This window comes from Gobius niger, assembly GCF_951799975.1.
Source record: "Gobius niger genome assembly, chromosome: 2".
Lineage (NCBI taxonomy): Eukaryota > Metazoa > Chordata > Actinopteri > Gobiiformes > Gobiidae > Gobius > Gobius niger.
In genome coordinates, this window is record NC_136853.1 from 38,371,384 (window position 1) to 38,389,737 (window position 18,354).

Below are 18,354 nucleotides of genomic sequence, written 5' to 3' on the forward strand. Positions count from 1 at the left end.
CCCTTAGACCGCTGGCGTTTCCTTTGGGGCAGGATTCACAGTGAACATGATTTTTGTAATACGTTCCTGTGACTGTCCATCAGATCCTGAGTTATCTCTTTATTTGTGTGGGACCTGCTAGTTGTGAAAGTAAACGATCGCCGACAGGAAGTGTCCAGGAAGACGTCACGTGGGGAAGCTGTGCATATAGCCTATTGGTAAAAGTAACGCCTGAAGGTGCTCTCCACTGGCTCAGGGTGAGGGAAAGCGATTAAAAACATTAATTGTCAGCTCTTGATTGTCAGCTCACCTCATAAGAATTCAGCGAAACAGTCTGGACCTACACAGCTCATGACATCAGCAGCAGAAGGAGGGCTTTTGTGAAGAGATGTAGAGTTACGCTCATTAAAACCTGCATAAAAGTCTTGAAAGCATAATATAGCCTAAATCCTGTATTGTAAACAAGTGAGGTCTGGTTCTCATCAGTTCTTGTGTGGTTGTGTTTAGATAGCCCCATAGGTGAACGTAAACCCGGGTTTATGATGCCTCTTGGACCCACCAGCACGCAGATGGTTCTGAAGGGGGAGACGCTGGTGCTGGAGTGCGTCGCAGAAGGACTGTAAGTTGACATCATTTATGTAAAAACAGTAGAAGAGAGAGTGAGTGAAGTTTCAACATCTTAGTTAAGCTAGTTAGTCATGGTCCAAACTCATTCATAACTTTCCCAACCTTCTGTTTGTTGTGTGTAACTTTCATTCCAGGCCGACTCCAAGCATCATGTGGCAGAAAGACGGAGGGGAGATTTCCAAATCAGCGTCCTTCCACAACTTCAATAAAACACTGAACATTTCTGACGTGACTGAGGCTGACGCGGGGAACTACCGGTGTGTCGCCAACAACAACCTCGGGTCTGCCTCCCACATCATCAAAGTTACTGTAAAAGGTAGTCTTAGTTTTGGTTTACTACACTTCTAACTACATAGCCAAGCATTTCACACTGTCTATCACCATCAAGAAAAAGAAATCTAAATTTGTATAAAGACTAGAACCGCAGAGGACTCGGAAGCAGCCTGTATTCACACTGATCGAGATGTGTTTGAGATTGCTTCTATAATACCTGTGAAAAGCATATGTTTAAAGCAGAACCAAGTAACTTGTTTACCTTAACAAATCCTTTTCGTAGTCCCTTTGGGGGTAATACAAGTGTTAATGGAATGATTGGAGTTTCTTTCATCTCCCCCTGGTGTCTCTGGCCAGAAAACCACAATTGCAATTTTCCTGTCTCCGGGTCGGAGGCGCAATACACACTAATGGAATCATGAAACTAACAGGCTAGCGGGCAAAGCTAACTGCAGGCTAGCGCCACTTTAACAGTATTTGCAGCCAAGTTTGAGTGAGAAAAATAATTTCCAGTGTTATATTCAGCGTAGTATTTACTATCACGGACATTTAATGAGTAAAAATCCGCAACGTGCTACGACACCTGTAGTGGCGCTTTTAGCATCTAGGGGCATGAGTTACTTAGTTCTGCTAGAAAGTATTTGTTTTATAATAGCATCCTCAGTACTAAATAAAAACATTTGGAAGTACAGTTCTCCTTTTACTTGCATGAATACTCTGAAAGCTGTATATTCACTGCTGCTTCTTCACTTGTAGCTGTCATACAGTGAACTAGGATTATTATTTACGATTCTCAATGTGTGGAATATATTTTTTTTCTCCCCACATTTTCATATTAAGCATTTTCCTATGTTTGTTATTCACAGCGGCTCCGTTCTGGATCAGTGCTCCCCGGAACCTGATCCTTGCTCCAAATGAGACCGGCATTTTGACGTGTCGAGTCAGTGGAGAACCCAAACCAAAGATCAGCTGGTTCGTCAATGGAGTGCCCTTACAGAGTGAGTACTACACTTCACTGAAAACGCAACATGCTGTGCTAAAGTTTGCTGTGGCAAACTTGGAACTCTCGTCTATACTCTGCTTTGTATTCAGCTCAGGTTTACATACTCTGCTGTGGTTCCACCCTGGTATTAAAAGCCTAGAGAGCACTAGCAGCTATTGCATGAAAAGAGACATGTTCAGTGCTGTACCCAATAAGATTTTTTTTTTTCTGTTAGATGCGCCTTCGGACCGCAGTCGAAAAGTGGAAGATGATACCGTGATTCTCAGCAATGTCCAAACCGGCACCAGTGCTGTTTATCAATGTAATGCCTCCAATGAGTTTGGATACGTCCTGGCCAACGCTTTCGTCAATGTGCTGGGTAAGTAATATTAAGCTGATTCAACAGTATAGAATATGGTCTTAGATCAGGGGTGTCCAAACTACGGCCCGCAAATTCTAAAAATATAATTGGAAAAAAATGAAAAAAATTGGCTTTAGTTGAATATATGTGAAATAAATGTTAAAATTAAAATCCATTAATAGAAAGCTGTGATGTGTGAAAGCTGTTTTGTTTTTTGTTTTTTTACTTTAAGCATGTTCAATTAAAAAGCATCAGTGTTTCCCACAAATACACTAGTTTGTACTGAAAAAAGCTGCACCCTGTATTACAATTTTCATAGCAGCATAATAGCCAAAAATAGTCATTATTTATTGCTTAAAATGCACCAGAATGCAGGAAAAGGCATCTCAATTTTTAAGAAAATCTCACAAGGGAGGCCCCCCCGGACCCCCACCAGGGGGGCGGTTTCTCCCACCACAGTCCCCTTAAAATCTGTAGGAAACACTGAGCATAGCTGACATTTTATTTTTTTTCCTAAATTTAAGACAATAGAGGTGAAGTTATATATCTGACCTCTACTGAGTCCAGTTGCTTGTATAATTTTCTGTATGTGGCCCTCAGTGAAAAAAGTTTGGACTTTGATGAAATAGATGAATTTACTTTCTGTAATCAAAAGTGAACAAATGCCAGCTAGATTCACCCGAACCTAAAGGACAAAAATATTGATCCATTTTTCCTTTCATAGATATGCTATGAAAGGAAAAATGGATAAATATTTTTGTCCTTTTGTACATATCTTCAGATGTGTTCCCCCCTGTTTTCTACTCTTTGATTGAGAGTAATCTTATTTTGATTTACTCTTATGTATTTTTGTGGTGAATGACATTAATGATAACTTTAACTTACAGTTCAAAAGCACCTATTTATATTGTAATTGTGTTTTTAAGTGTCTTTTAAAATGATTTTTGTTTAGACCTGATTGGGTGAACATGGAAAATGACAATAGTTAAAACAACATCAAACAGATAAAAAACAAGAAGAACAATTAATGCGTGAGAAAAAAAAGGTTAAAAAAAAGCACAGCCACACACATTCGCACACACAGACAAACTATACAGCAAACAAAGGCTGATTCATGGGCTATGAATTCAGTTCATTGTACATATGCTCTGAAAAGATGTAGTTAATGGTTGCAGGACACATTGTTTTAAAGCAGACAGATATGGGTTCCACTGGACATGAAATGCATTAAAGTTTCCGCGCAGGGTAAACTTATTTTTTTTAAGTTTTAAGAAAAAAAAAAAGGAAATCATATAGGTATTATGCAGGATCTTTCCATTTGAATGAAATAGTTCGACGGGCAAAAGTAAGATAAAGGCAATGGAGTCTGACTCTGCTTTAGACAAGCCCACAGTTTGTGAAGCTCCAAATATAGCCAGTAGGGGGCATGATTGTAATGATTTATCCATAGCAGAATTTGTCATTGTGATTTTTTTTTAATTCTATGTGTCTTTTTGTCACCTCTTTTTCCTCTAAAGCTGAGCCACCAAGAGTTTTGACACCACCAAACAGAATCTACCAGGTTATCACGAACAACCACGCTCTGCTGGACTGTGCCTCTTTTGGCTCACCTACCCCAATTATTACATGGTTAGATTAAATACTTAAACATGACTTCAATTGTCTCTGGCAAATTCTTCATTACATTTTTTTATTCAGGTTCAAAGACCGTCAGAGTATAAAGAATGGCGACCCCTATGTGATTCATGAAAATGGTACGTTGGAAATCCACGTCGCCCAACCACTCAACACTGGCAAGTACACCTGCATTGCCACCAACAACCTGGGCATCAAGGAGAACCACGTCTTCCTGGAAGTCAAAGGTGGGTCATTATACAGTCCACTTTTTATACTGTTTTTAGCTAATGTTAGTCAATGGAAATGTATGCTAACAGCTGCAAAGATGGCGGATCTCCATGGTAACTGTGGAATTTCCCGAACTCTATAAGACTCGCCAAAAAAAAACAGGCTGAATGGGCGTATGCATGCTAACGTAACACATTCATGGTTAGCTACATGAAGCATAAACAACAAACTAAATAGGCGTCTGGTATGTTAACGTCACATAAACAGTTCAGATAACTCTAGCATAAAGAACATCCCAAACTCTCGCTCTCCCTCTCTCAGTTTTTGTACTGTAACATCAAACTGATCAGGGACTACAGGTGGAAATTTGCATGTTTGCTATGACCTGGTACAATGCATCTTTCCTTTTGGTCAATGTTAAACTGTGCTCTGTTCCTGTCTAAATACAAATAAAAATGTTGCTTTCTTCATTGCGGTAAGAGTAACCACCACTTCTCGCTCACTCCAAATTATTATTATCATTTGTTTTTTTAAAATCACATATTAGTATAGTACGGTGGTATATCACGGTTAAATCACATATTAGTATAGCACGGTGGCGCAGCGGTTAGTGCTTGTGGCTCACAGGTCGAAGGTCCCGGGCTCAATTCCCACCTGGACGGGGCTTTTCTGTGTGCAGTTTGCATGTTCTCCCCGTGTCTGCATAGGTTAGTGGTAGATTATAAAAAAACATGTGTAATAGGTTAATCCTCCAGCCAGGTGTTTCTGACCACCAGCCTGGCTCCACATCATGGAGATGGGTCCCCAAGCGCAGGCCCATGCTGGCAGCTCACTGCCCCTACAGGTCGCCCCATGCGACACTGAGGATTGGTCAGAGAAGTAATTTCTCTACAGAGATTTCTCTACAGAGATTAATACAGTATAACTTGACTTATAACTTAACTTAACTTAGTCGCTCCAGAGTATAAGATTCACACCCAGCCAAACTATGAAAGAAGTGTGACTTATAGTCTGGATAAAAAGGTAATAATATTAAAGCAGAACTAAGTAACTTGTTTACCATAATAAATACTTTTCATAGTCCCTATGGGGGTAATACAAGTGTTGATGGGATGATTGGAGGGGTTTTCATCTCCCCCTGGTGTCTCTGGCCAGAAAACCATGCAGACCCCAATACACACCAATGGAATCATGAAGAAGAAGCTAATTGTGGGCTAGCGCCACTTAAGCAGCATTTGCAGCCAAGTTTGAGTGACAAAAATGACCTCCATTGTGTAATTGGGTGGCACAATGTGCAATATCCTTCTCTTCCATTTGTCTTTTCTGTCAGAGTAATATTTACTGTCACAGACATTTAATGATTAAAAACAGACACAACATGCTATGACACCTGCAGTTGCGCTCATGGCCTCTAGGGGCATGGTAAATGGTAAATGGTCTCAACTTATATAGCGCTTTTCCACCTACATTAAGTAGTGCTTTACAGCAGGGAACCAGTCACCCATTAATACACCAATGTACGCAGTCACTGGGGGCAATGTGAGTGAAGTGTCTTGCCCAAGGACAAAACGACAGTGTGCACTTTCAGGAGGTGGGATTCAAACCCCCGACCTTCCGATCATGAGACGACCCGCTCTACCATCTGCGCAACTGTCGCCCCATGAGGCATGAGTTACTTACCTCTGCTTTAACTTAACTGTTTGAGCAGAGAAACAAAGCATGCAGATTAAAGCAAAAGAAAACATTGGCGTCAAAAAGAAGCAGGCACAATCTTTTAAGTCTTTATTTAATGCTTGTTTTTTTGTTTTTTTCTCAGAACCCACACGCATTCTGAAACAGCCGGAGTACAAAGTGGTGCAGAGAGGCATGAAGGCAGTTTTTGAGTGCAAAGTGAAGCACGACCCTACCCTAATACCCACCATGACGTGGCTTAAAGACAGCGCGGCGCTTCCGGATGACGGCAGGTGAGTTGGAGACCCATTCCCTCATTCAAAACGCTATTTTAAATATGACTTGATGGCAGGTTTGTGGTGGAGAAAGAGAGTCTGGTGATCAAAGATGTGGTCGACGGGGATGAGGGCACCTACGCCTGCCACATGAACACCACGCTGGACCACGACTCAGCCAGCGCCATGCTCACAGTCGTTGGTACGTTTTAACACAAATTATGCCCGCGGACTGTGCAAAAAAACTTCTACATTGCATTAGATTTTATTGTAGGCTAACCATTGTAACACTGTAACAATGAAAGTCCGTTATCTTTTCTAACTTATGCAAATCTTGAACTTTACTCTTTGACTTCTTGCCGTCTCAGAGGCCACTCCTACACCACCAATTGTATACGGTAAAAAGCTCTGTGCCTAATGCCGCACCCTGTTGTACCCCATTCCACCCGTATCGCCATGCAAGTCATTTATTTTATACAACCTTGAATATTTTCAGTTCAATGGAGAGTTCTTTATTCATTCTGTTTTCTGTTTCTGTTTTTATTCTCCATTGGTATTGTCATGTTGTTGTTGATATACAATATGCAGTACCTTTATGCTTGAGTATGTGATAATCATTTTCACTTATCGTTTTGTGATGAAGTAACACTTGGGAAACTAAATTGACTAATACATGGACATTTTATGAAAGTTACCAAGTGTTGCTTTTTGTCAGCATTATTTTCACATCGCACAAACCATGATACCCTGTCAATGTTAGCGTTTTGTAATGTAACTAACAAACTGGAGGACACTGGTTTACTGTGTGTTTCTGCTGTGATGGCAGAGAGACCGGACCCTCCGGCCGACCTGGAGCTGACGGGACAGGCAGAGAGGAGTGTGGAGCTCACATGGACCCCAGGAGATGAGCACAACAGTCCCACACAGAGTACGACACTATTGCAAACGCTCATGCAGATGCTGCTGTTGGACCTACTCATAAAGCTTGCAGTTTACGTGTACATTTACATACCCTTCATGTTAAGGTTGAGATGTTAATCCTCATTATTTTAGTCCAAGTAAAAATTGAAGTCATTTGTCCTCAGAGCACTACAATTTTGCATTTTCAGGAAATTTCAGGAAAGGATTTCATTTGGGGAAATGAAATTTGATTTCAGCAAAATCTACCTTTTTGAGCTTATTATCATGTTATGTTTGAAATTATTACCAAATGCCCAAAAAACATAAAACTTAAAGCAGTACTAAGTAACATGTTCACCTTAATAAATCCTTTTGGTAGTCCCTGTGGGGGTAATACAAGTGTTTATGGGATGATTGGAGGGTCTTTCATCTCCCCCGGGTGTCTCTGGCCAGAAAACCATGCATGTAACTTGACTGCCACCGGACCGGAGCAACCAATACACACTAATAGAATCACGAAGAAGAAGCTAACATGCTAACGGGCAAAGCTAACTGCAGGCTAGAGTGACTTTAAACAGTATTTACAGCCAACTTTGAGTGAAAAAACATATTTCCATTGTGTAATTGGATGTACAATATCCCTCTCTCCCTTCGCCTTTTCTGTCAGCATACTATTTACTCTCCAAGACAATTAATAAGTTAAAAAATCGCAACTTGCTACAACCCCTGCAGCTGCGCTTCTGGCCTCTAGGGGCAAGAGTTACTTAGTACTGCTTTAAAAGTTTTTTTCCCCCCAATTCCCTTTCAATCTTCAATCATTCAATGTCACTGTCCCTTTCACTTCCTTCCTCTTTCAGAGTTCATTGTCCAGTATGAGGACCTGTTGCACCTGCCCGGGGTGTGGGTGAATTTGACAGAGGTTCCTGGGACCAGCCCCACAACTCAGTTGAACCTGTCTCCGTACGTCTACTACTCCTTCAGAGTGGTGGCTGTCAACGGAGTCGGCTACAGCGATCCCAGCCAACCCTCCAGACAGTACAGGACCAACCCGGCAGGTGAGGGGCGCGGTTTCTATGTTAACATTCATTTTATCTCGCCGTATCCATTGTCTTAGCTTAAAGCCACTATCTCTACTGGACTAACTACCGGTTATCAAATTGTCTCTCAAATGCATCATACAAACAAGCTTAAAAAAGTAGCCTATGTATCCGCTGCCTCCACTGAAATGTGCGTCCATGTATCACAAAAACATTACACAGTTTTCTTTCAATTAAATTTCTCTTTACTATGCAAACAGCTGAGAAAGACTCTTGATTGGCATTGCTTTATCTGTATTCCCTTCCCTACAGCCCCAGATGTAAACCCTTCAGATGTTAAAGGTGAGGGATCTGAACCGGGGAACCTGGTCATCACTTGGACGGTGAGCGCTCGGCTGATTACGGTGTTTCTCAATGTCAAAGGCCACTACCCATTCTAATGACAAAATCTTTCTCCACTCAGCCGCTGACAGGTCTCCAGTCCAACGGCCCCGGGCTGGAGTACAGTGTGCAGTGGAAACAGAAGGATGTGGAGGAGGAGTGGTCCACTAAAACTGTCGCCAATGTCTCTATGTTTGTCCTGTCTGGGACCCCCACCTATGTGCCCTATGAGATTAAAGTTCAAGCTATCAACAATTACGGCGCCGGTCCCGAGCCTGATGTGGCCCTTGGATACTCAGGAGAAGACTGTGAGTTACTTAAAGGAGATTTTGTCCAAATATTTGTCGTGTTCGTGTCAACTATTTTGATTTATCTATTGTTCCAGTGCCATTGACAGCTCCTGACAGTGTGCAGATCATGGTCCATAACAGTACAGTGGCAGAAGTGCACTGGGAGCCTGTGTCTTCTCCATCTGTTCGGGGAAAACTCCAGGGGTATAAGGTAAAACAAAAATCAGCTTGTTCAATAGCACAACATAATAGATGGTAGAGCAGTGGAAAACTGTTTTGAATACTTCTACAACAACTCTCTTAACAGCACAGCCCTTCCTTTTTTATTTATTGATAAAAGACATGCCATTATTCAAGTTGGGTGCATTGAAATTGTTTGTCTGCAGGTGTACTACCGTCGAGAGCGCGGTCTTCATGAGGCAGAGGAGGAGCCCCAGCCTCAGCCAGAGCAGTTCCTGTTGTTCAGTGGGAACAGGAGTGAAGGGCGTTTGCCTGGACTGCAGCCCTACAGCCTGTACCAGCTCCACATCAAAGTCCTAAACAGCAAAGGAGAGGGGCCGGCCAGCGCCAGCAAGCCCTTTGAGACCCCAGAGGGAGGTGGGTGTCTCAAAGATGGCAGACGGGACTGTTCTCGGCTTTATTACTGTATTACTGTATTACTGCACTGCGTTAGTCTGGCAGCAGTTCACACCACTTCCATGTGTTGGCAGATTTAACACAGCAGACCTTAATTATACTGTAAACTATAAATACATGTATTACTGTGAGGTATGGTAAAAATATATAAATGATATATGAATTATTATTATATTTTACATCACATGTATCCGAAGAAAATGTTACTGTTAGCAATTGCCTTTAGCAATATGTTTAGTCATATTGTTATGCAGATCACACATTTTTCAAATCAGAAAAATTGAACTTGAACTTATTATTAATCACAGTTAATTTTAATGTAATTATGATATTAATTATGATATTAATTATTGTTAGGTCACATAAAATGCTCTATTTTAAAGCTGTTGCTCAAATTTCATGAACAAACCAATAACTATTTCATAAATCTATGTGAAAATCATCGTTGCTTATAGGTTGTAACAGAAGTGCAAACCTGTGCTCAATGTCAAAACATATGAGGCAATTAATTTGCGATAAATCCTTGATTCAAAAAATTGTCTTTTGATTGATTGTGAGTTAAAGTATTAGATTTTACAGCTCGGATTTGATCTCAGTATTGACTTTGTAAATTGTCATGAATTACATCAATAGGTTGCGTTCACGTGACATCACAACATTTTAAAGAGCCCATAGTTTAAAATTGAGGTGGAGCAACTGACAATAACTATGGTAACTGGGGTAACTGACAAAATGCATATTTTTATGTCTGTTTTTTGGCTCATATCTCAGTCATTACTGGAGAAATCCACATGAAACAAAAACTGTCACAATGTCACATATGAACTAATGTCCAATTATTTTGGACTTTAAAACATCAAAAAGTGGTGACAATATGTGAAAACATGACCGTGATGTTGTCCAACAGAAAGGACTTTCAGACATAAAAATAATATCACAGGTTTGTGAATCCAATCACGATCAAATACTGATGAGGAAAAACATTTGTCAACTTTCGTTTTGGAGATTTCTTACAAAAAACTGCATTTCTCCCATAGAGGTGTATTGACCCTGCCCTCCATCTGACATTATGACATCATCACATTCTAAATCGTGAACGCCACCTATTGACTTTATTCCATTTTCTTTTTAGTCCCAGGACCTCCATCCTATTTGAATGCTGTCCAACCCAGTTTGGACTCTCTCACTCTCGAGTGGGGTCCACCTCAAAGGAACAACGGACGCCTTGCCGGATACACTCTCAAATATCAACCAGGTACACGTTCTGTTGGACACTCACTTTTATTTTGCCTGTAATTGTTCCCTTTCTTTCAAATAATTGTCTCCTCTCTTTGCAGTTAACAGCACCAGCGAACTTGGACCCATCAAAGAAATGACTTTCCTCGCCAACGAAACAACCTTTGTTTTGAGTAACCTAAACTCCAGCATGCTCTACAAGTTTTATCTGAGCGCAAAGACAATCAAGGGCTCTGGACCGGACATTTCACAGGAGGCCTTCACAGCCATGGACACAAGTGAGTACAAAATGTTGGTCAAAAACTGTATGTAAAGGGAATTGCAGAAAACAAGCTTCTTCTGATGTCACTCTCAGGGCTCTCTTTTACAGGTCAATGTTTTTTTTCTTTCTAATGTAACCTCATAGCTGGTTTATGCCTGGTTAGGTCAGTTAGTCCTTGAAAAGTATATCATTTTTTACTGGAGTACCATATAAAGTGTTGATGAATCCTTTATCCTTGGCATCTTTCTCTGTCTTTCTTTCTGAAGCTCATACACAGCCCCCTGTAGTTACGGGCAAAGGTAACATTTGTTTGCCACTGGAAGTAACTGCATGTGGTTGATCTTATTGACCAGATATTAAGATAGACTTACAGTTTGCATAGCGCAATATGTCTTAACCTTGCATGTTTCTAATGTTAGCATGTTATAATAAGATACAAACTTCCATGGCAACAGCAAACAACCACCCATGTTTGTTTCCTTAAGGAATAGACAATAACATCATTTAATGTAATGCTTTCTAATTAGTGCCCGTTGCTTTCCCTTGGTATTCACAGTCTTCAAATGAACGTGTTTTCATTCGAAGCCTCTCGCATGATGCTAGTGGCTGATTTATTAAAAGTGACCTGCTCGGTTACACTGAAAAAAGTAAAACATTGGCTTAATCTGCAAAATGTATAGAAATCATTTACATCTGCATTTTGCTAGTTGTTCATAATGATATATACCTACCACACCAGACAAGACCCCAGGTGTAGACTGTGCAAAGAGGCCAATGAGACCAAAGAGGCCAAAGAGGCCAATGAGACAATCCAGCACATAACTGCAGGGTGTAAGATGCTGGCAGGGAAAGCTTACATGGAGCGCCATAACCAAGTGGCTGGTATAGTGTATAGTGTATAGGAACATCTGTGCAGAGTATGGGCTGGAAACCCCAAGGTCAAAGTGGGAAACACCTCCAAAGGTGGTCGAGAATGACCGGGCCAAGATCCTGTGGGACTTCCAGATACAGACGGACAAAATGGTAATGGCGAACCAACCGGACATTGTGGTGGTGGACAAAGAGCAGAGGAAAGCCGTTGTGGTGGACATAGCAATACCAAGCGACTTCAACATCAGGAAAAAGGAACATGAGAAACTAGAGAAATACCAGGGGCTCAGAGAAGAGCTGGAGAAAACCTGGAGGGTGAAGGCATCAGTGGTGCCCGTGGTCGTTGGGGCACTCGGGGCAGTGACCCCCAAACTGGAGGAGTGGCTCCAGCAGATCCCAGGAAATACATCAGACATCTCGGTCCAGAAAAGTGCAGTTCTAGGAACAGCAAAGATACTGCGCAGAACCCTCAAGCTCCCAGGCCTCTGGTAGAGGACCCGAGCAGGAGGAAAAAGAGACCGCCCGCGGAGGGTGAGGAAGAGTTTTTTTTTTATTTTTTTTTTTTTATTGGTTCAACAAAAAAATGTTCGTGACTTGAATGTTCAAAGGTTCATTGAGTCAATTTAAAACTCTTCATTAGCAGATATGAGCCAAGTCACAAACATTTTTTTGTTGAACCAATTTATAATGTTCACAGTTACAGATGAAACATTTATAGTTGGACTAATGAATATATATCATTATGAACAACTAGCAAAATGCAGATGTAAATGATTTCTATACATTTTGCAGGTTAAGCCAATGTTTTACTTTTTTCAGTGTACTTTTCCACATAATGTAATGCTATACAGTAAGTGTTATTGAAACTGGACGTAGGGATGCATGCTGCAAAGCTTTTGTACACGACTGTTTTGCTGATAGTTCATTTTAACCCAAGTATAAGTAGCCAGTTAAAGGGACACTACCTTTTCTACTTCACTTTACTACTCTATTTATTTCATAAATTGTATTGCTGTTATTGTTGTTTTAATACCTGGATGCATATACACAAGCAAGCTCAATCAGGAGTAACCTTATACAGTGGGAAGAAAAAGTAAGTAACCGTTTGACATTTCTTACATTTCTGCCTAAATTACTTACTAAATGTGGTCTGATCTTCATCAAAATCACACAAATGATTAAACAGTGACTGCTTAGCCTAATACCACCCAAACATTTACATTTTGTCATATTTTTATTGGCCATAACATGCAAACATGCACAGGAGGGCGTGGAATAAGTAAGTACACCGCCTGAATCTCACTGAACTGCAGCAGTTTTGTAAAGAGGAATAGTCCAAGATTCATCCTGATCGTTGTGAGCGTCTAATCTGCAACTACAGAAAAGCAGTTATTGCTACAAAAGAAGGATCAGCAGCTATTTAATGCAGGGGTTCACTTACTTATTCCATGCTGTTGTGAATGTTTCAGGTTTCTGCAAAATATCTTTGACATTTTTTTTCCATTGATGATAGGCAACAAAACAGCTCCACACCATGATTTTCCCTGCACCAGACTTCACAGTGAGCATAAGGTTTTGATGTTGATGTGCAGATCCATTTTTCCTTGACACATGATGTTGTGTGTTCCTTCCAAACCTTGGGTTAATCAGTCCACAGTATATTTTTGCAGTAGTGCTGTGGAGCATCCAAGTGCTCTTTCGCAAACCAAAGTTGAACCCCTGTATTAAATAGCTGCTGATTCTTCTTTTGCAAAAATAACTGCTTTTCTGTAGTTGCAGATTATACACTCACAACGATCAGGATGAATCTTGGATCATTGCTCTTTACAAAACTGTTGCAGTTCAGTGAGATTCAGGTGGTGTACTTACTTATTCCATGCTCTCCTGTGAATGTTTACATGTTATGGCCAATAAAAATATGATTAAATGTAAATGTTCAGGTGGTATTAGTTTAAGCAGACACTGTTTATTCATTCTTATGATTTTGATGAAGATCAAACCACATTTTATGACCAATTAAGCAGAAATGTGAGAAATTCCAAATGACTTTTTCTTCCCACTGTATCTACACAGCTTTAAGTAACATATATTCACTTTGGTTGTACTAGTTTATACAACATCCTTATAGCAACAGATTTTCTCAATGCTTTTATGCTGGAGGTAGTTGAAAAGGGAATGTTTTTGGTAGTGTACCTTTAACAAAGCATGGTTTGATCACGGACGCCGGCCTTTTTCTGGTATGTTTCTATGGGATGTCTCACTCTCTTCATGTTCTTTCAGGCCCCACAACGCCCCCTCACCCAACCACCCCCATCTCACAGCCTCCGTCTCCCACGGCGCACAAGGGTACAGCACTGTGCCCTCCTTAATACCCCCAAATATGGACCTCCGCTAAACAATTCCCTATAAATAATTTGATAATTGCTTATTTCAAAAAGGCTCATGTCCCAAGTGTATTTTTACGGTTTTCCTGCTGTTGTAAGAAGTGCTGTTCTCTGTCTCTCTCCCACGTTTAGCGCCCCCTCTTGGTCCAGTCTTTGGCAACGTTAACACGTCTGTCTCAGAAGATGGTGCAGTGATCAGTTGGGAATACTTTGGGCACCACAAAAATGTTTACGTGGAGTACATTGTAGAAAATAGTAAGGGTTAAAATACGTTTGCATAGATGCCTACATTTATTCTCAAAATGAAAAGCCTGCATGTTATCAAACTTGATGTGGTCCTAGGCAAAGATGACTGGAAAAAGGAGTTGGTAAATGGGTCTCACTCACACATGCTTAAGGGTTTAAAGCCAGGATCGACCTATAAGGTTCGGGTGGTAGCTCGGGATCCTGCTGTCCCCACGGTCCACTCCACTGAAGAGTTGACAGTGGCAGTGCCAGGTGAAGAGGCATGCCTCCGATAGATATGTTTACTGTAGTCATTGGTTTATTTTTGTTGTTGTTTTGCACGTGTTTTTGTTTAAGCGTAGTGCCTTTGTGAGTGATGTCCTGGCATGAATGTATCGTAATGGAGTAGAGATCAGGGCTGCACAATAATATAAAACATTATTGACGTTTTTACTCCATATTTCAAGCAATTTTGTTTTGAGTGATCACAAGAAACAGCAAAACGGCATCGTAGTGAAAACGTTTTGCGTGTCTCGTCAATTACTTTTTGCTAAAGCGGATCCCAGGGCTGCGGCTCCTAATTAAGGGCCATCACTTAAAGGAATAGGCCACCGTTTTTATATACTAAGATATGTTCTTACCTCACTTTAGTCGAGTTAATATATCCCCGTCTGGTCATTGTCCGCGCGCTCTGTCACGCAAACGGAGCACATACGCAGCCTCTCCCATATGTGACATAGCTCCGAAAAAGCTCACGATAGAAGCTACCAAGCTCTTCCACGTGTTCCCTATTTAAATAAAGTTACGTGAAGTGTTTTCATGCGAAGTTTATTTACACAGAAATGTAACGTGTCGATTTTATAAGCAAATAAAAAGGGGGACTTTATTGTGAGGCGTAATGATACGAGGAGTAAAACGTCCGCGCAGTAACTCCTAAAGGTTATTGACGGAAGTGAGCGGGGGAAGTCTTTAGGAGTTACTACGCGGACGTTTTACTCCTCGTATCATTACGCCTCACAATAAAGTCCCCCTTTTTATTTGCTTATAAAATCGACACGTTACATTTCTGTGTAAATATACTTCGCATGAAAACACTTCACGTAACTTTATTTAAATAGGGAACACGTGGAAGAGCTTGGTAGCTTCTATCGTGAGCTTTTTCGGAGCTATGTCACATATGGGAGAGGCTGCGTATGTGCTCCGTTTGCGTGACAGAGCGCGCGGACAATGACCAGACGGGGATATATTAACTCGACTAAAGTGAGGTAAGAACATATCTTAGTATATAAAAACGGTGGCCTATTCCTTTAATCCTATTAAGTTTTGTAATGAGTTTGAAAATATATTTACATATAATAATATGCTTTGATGGTCAAATTGTGGTTAAATCAAATAACTTAACCTCTTAACCCCCAGCTGCACCGAGTGCATTTTCCCCAGTTTGGCTTTACCTGAATCTTAAAGGAGCTATATCATGCTATTTTAGCCATTCCAAAGTTAAGTATAGGCATTTATATGATATATTGTACCTCTACCACTATGCAGCACTCATTTTTGTGATAAATATAAGTGTTTTCTGGAGGTATTTTTCGAACCCGGAAGACACAACGCTTCGATTCAGTTAACTCCGCCCCCTCTCTCCGCACATACAACTTTACCGTAATATAAATAAACAGCAATAAGTGAAGTTACTTCACGATGCAGTTATACGGAGTTGACATCAGCAACACAGCTTCATAAATGGCTAACACACAAGCTAATATGCTAACACACAAGCTAACCCGCGTTTGGATTGACTCACCGCTCTGGTCCATCGCTGTTTACATTATGGGACTCGCGTTGGTTATAAAAGTTAATCCATTTTGATTCAGGCGAAGGTTCACCAAACATCCATCAGTGACAGTCACAGGAAAACAATATTTTGGCTGATAGTCGCTGAATCCCGGAGAAAAAAACCAGCTAGACGAGTGGCCTCTTCCTGAAAAAGGTTGAATAAACTCCGTAGCCAAACGCGCTTCTTTTTCTCCGTGACATTATCGTTAGTTAAGAATAAATAACAGGTGTGTCCAGAGTAGGTAACGAGCTCCATCTTCACAGCTGCAGCGCAAACATGACTGATCTGTTCAGACGCTCAAGGCGATGTGTTTGTTTTGGCCACAGCTGACCTGGAAGCACCTCGGGCACTTCCTTTTTATTTCTTTTTTTTTTTTTCTTCTTTTTTTTTCCTCTTTGTTTCTCTCTTACGACATAAATAATGAAAACGCTGTTTTACAAATTAAAATCAGGCCGTAAGCATAGAATTAAGACATTACATTGCAGACGTCGAGCACTTCCGTTCCGCTGTTACGACACAACTGAACACTCAGTCGTTCACGAGGAGAGGGAGGAGCAGCTGCTCAGAGAGCAGGATTCAGGAGGATTGCGGAGAGCTGCGTGAATGAAGCCACTAACCACTCTGGGGGTGTTTTTGATAAGGAAATAGCATAACAACATGGCTAAAAGCTCCAAAAAGTCGATTTTGCATGATATTGGACCTTTAAAAGCTTCATGACTGGAGAGCTTCTTACAGCCTATAGGCCAGTGTGATAGCTCATTTGAAAGCTAAGGCCAACAAAACTTTGTAGATTTTTTTGTAGTTTTTTTTTTGCTTTTTTATCGCTTTCATGTTTTTGTCATTTTTTGGTTGCGTTTTCATCCTCGTTTTTGTCACTATTTTGACCATTTTTATCAAGAAGCTTTTAGATTTGGGTGAAGCCGAACTGGAGAAAATGTGTTCTGTTCAGGTGGGGGTTAAGAGGTTAACTTGTTCAGAGGGGAAAAAAATGACTTTTTTTTTTTAACTGTGCAAGTTTCTGTTTCATTGGTAGGCAACCAGATTCTTGTACATTTTGTTGCTTGCCTTGTAATTATATTCATTGGTATTTTTATGGTTGTGCAGCCCTTATAGAGATGTAGTTACAAAGCATGAAGTCTCATGATAATGCATGTGTCCTAAAAACAATAAAATAGAATAATCAAATATTATTATTTTTTATTTTTTTTGGTTCTCAGCATTTCGTCCTACATCATACCTGACCTTTAACCCATTAAAACACAAATTCACAGCTTCTGTAGATACCATTAATTTGTGTTCCCAAAGGCTTTCTTTATTCAGACTCACAATGTTGTTCTCTCGTCTTCTGTTTGCAGCCATAGCCAATCGGCAGGTGGACATCGCCACACAGGGCTGGTTCATTGGACTCATGTGTGCCATAGCTCTCCTCATCCTGGTCCTTCTCATTGTCTGTTTCATAAAGAGGAACAAAGGTGGAAAATACCCAGGTACCTTTGCCGTCATCTATCTATGAATCTATCTATCTATCTATCTATCTATCTATCTATCTATCTATCTATCTATCTATCTATCTATCTATCTATCTATCTATCTATCTATCTATCTATCTATCTATCTATCTATCTATCTATCTATCTATGAATCTATCTAACTATCTATCTATCTATCTATGAGTCTATCTATCTATCTATCTATCTATGAATCTATCTATCTATGAATCTATCTATCTATCTATGAATCTATCTATCTATCTATCTATCTATCTATCTATGAATCTATCTATCTATCTATGAATCTATCTATCTATCTATCTATCTATCTATGAATCTATCTATCTATGAATCTATCTATCTATGTATCTATCTATCTATCTATGAATCTATCTATCTATGAATCTATGAATCTATCCATCTATCTATCTATCTATCTATCTATCTATCTATGAATCTATCTATCTATCTATCTATCTATCTATCTATCTATGAATCTATCTATCTATGAATCTATCTATCTATCTATGAATCTATCTATCTATGAATCTATCTATCTATGAATCTATCTATCTATCTATGAATCTATCTATCTATGAATCTATCTATCTATCTATGAATCTATCTATCTATGAATCTATCTATCTATGAATCTATCTATCTATCTATCTATCTATCTTTCTATCTATCTATCTATCTATCTATCTATCTATCTATGAATCTATCTAACTATCTATCTATCTATCTATGAGTCTATCTATCTATCTATCTATCTATGAATCTATCTATCTATGAA

The 18,354-nt window shown here is 40.1% G+C and overlaps 2 protein-coding genes across 6 annotated transcripts in view; one reads left to right on the plus strand and one right to left on the minus strand.

The window, feature by feature from the left end:
* The window catches only part of LOC306960169 (dnaJ homolog subfamily B member 9-like), a 104,787-nt gene extending 97,909 nt beyond the window's left edge, over positions 1-6,878 (minus strand). The window contains exon 1 of the mRNA XM_079552531.1: positions 6,863-6,878. The gene's annotated coding sequence lies outside the window, so the exon portion shown is untranslated. The remainder of the gene's footprint in view (positions 1-6,862) is intronic.
* The window catches only part of nrcama (neuronal cell adhesion molecule a), a 97,818-nt gene that overhangs the window by 71,195 nt on the left and 8,269 nt on the right, over positions 1-18,354 (plus strand). For 3 of the 5 annotated variants that reach the window (XM_079552378.1, XM_079552379.1, XM_079552380.1), the window contains 21 exons: positions 487-598; positions 741-922; positions 1,746-1,877; positions 2,097-2,240; positions 3,740-3,851; positions 3,921-4,084; positions 5,884-6,031; positions 6,091-6,215; positions 6,840-6,941; positions 7,771-7,968; positions 8,263-8,333; positions 8,414-8,639; positions 8,717-8,832; positions 9,008-9,218; positions 10,390-10,512; positions 10,595-10,771; positions 11,022-11,054; positions 13,906-13,971; positions 14,142-14,264; positions 14,352-14,507; positions 17,424-17,555. In XM_079552378.1, the coding sequence (XP_079408504.1) occupies positions 487-598; positions 741-922; positions 1,746-1,877; positions 2,097-2,240; positions 3,740-3,851; positions 3,921-4,084; positions 5,884-6,031; positions 6,091-6,215; positions 6,840-6,941; positions 7,771-7,968; positions 8,263-8,333; positions 8,414-8,639; positions 8,717-8,832; positions 9,008-9,218; positions 10,390-10,512; positions 10,595-10,771; positions 11,022-11,054; positions 13,906-13,971; positions 14,142-14,264; positions 14,352-14,507; positions 17,424-17,555 (2,853 nt within the window). Of the gene's footprint in view, positions 1-486; positions 599-740; positions 923-1,745; positions 1,878-2,096; positions 2,241-3,739; positions 3,852-3,920; positions 4,085-5,883; positions 6,032-6,090; positions 6,216-6,381; positions 6,412-6,839; positions 6,942-7,770; positions 7,969-8,262; positions 8,334-8,413; positions 8,640-8,716; positions 8,833-9,007; positions 9,219-10,389; positions 10,513-10,594; positions 10,772-11,021; positions 11,055-13,905; positions 13,972-14,141; positions 14,265-14,351; positions 14,508-17,423; positions 17,556-18,354 lie in introns of all 5 variants that reach the window. The other 2 variants (XM_079552376.1, XM_079552377.1) reach the window with 1 other exon arrangement.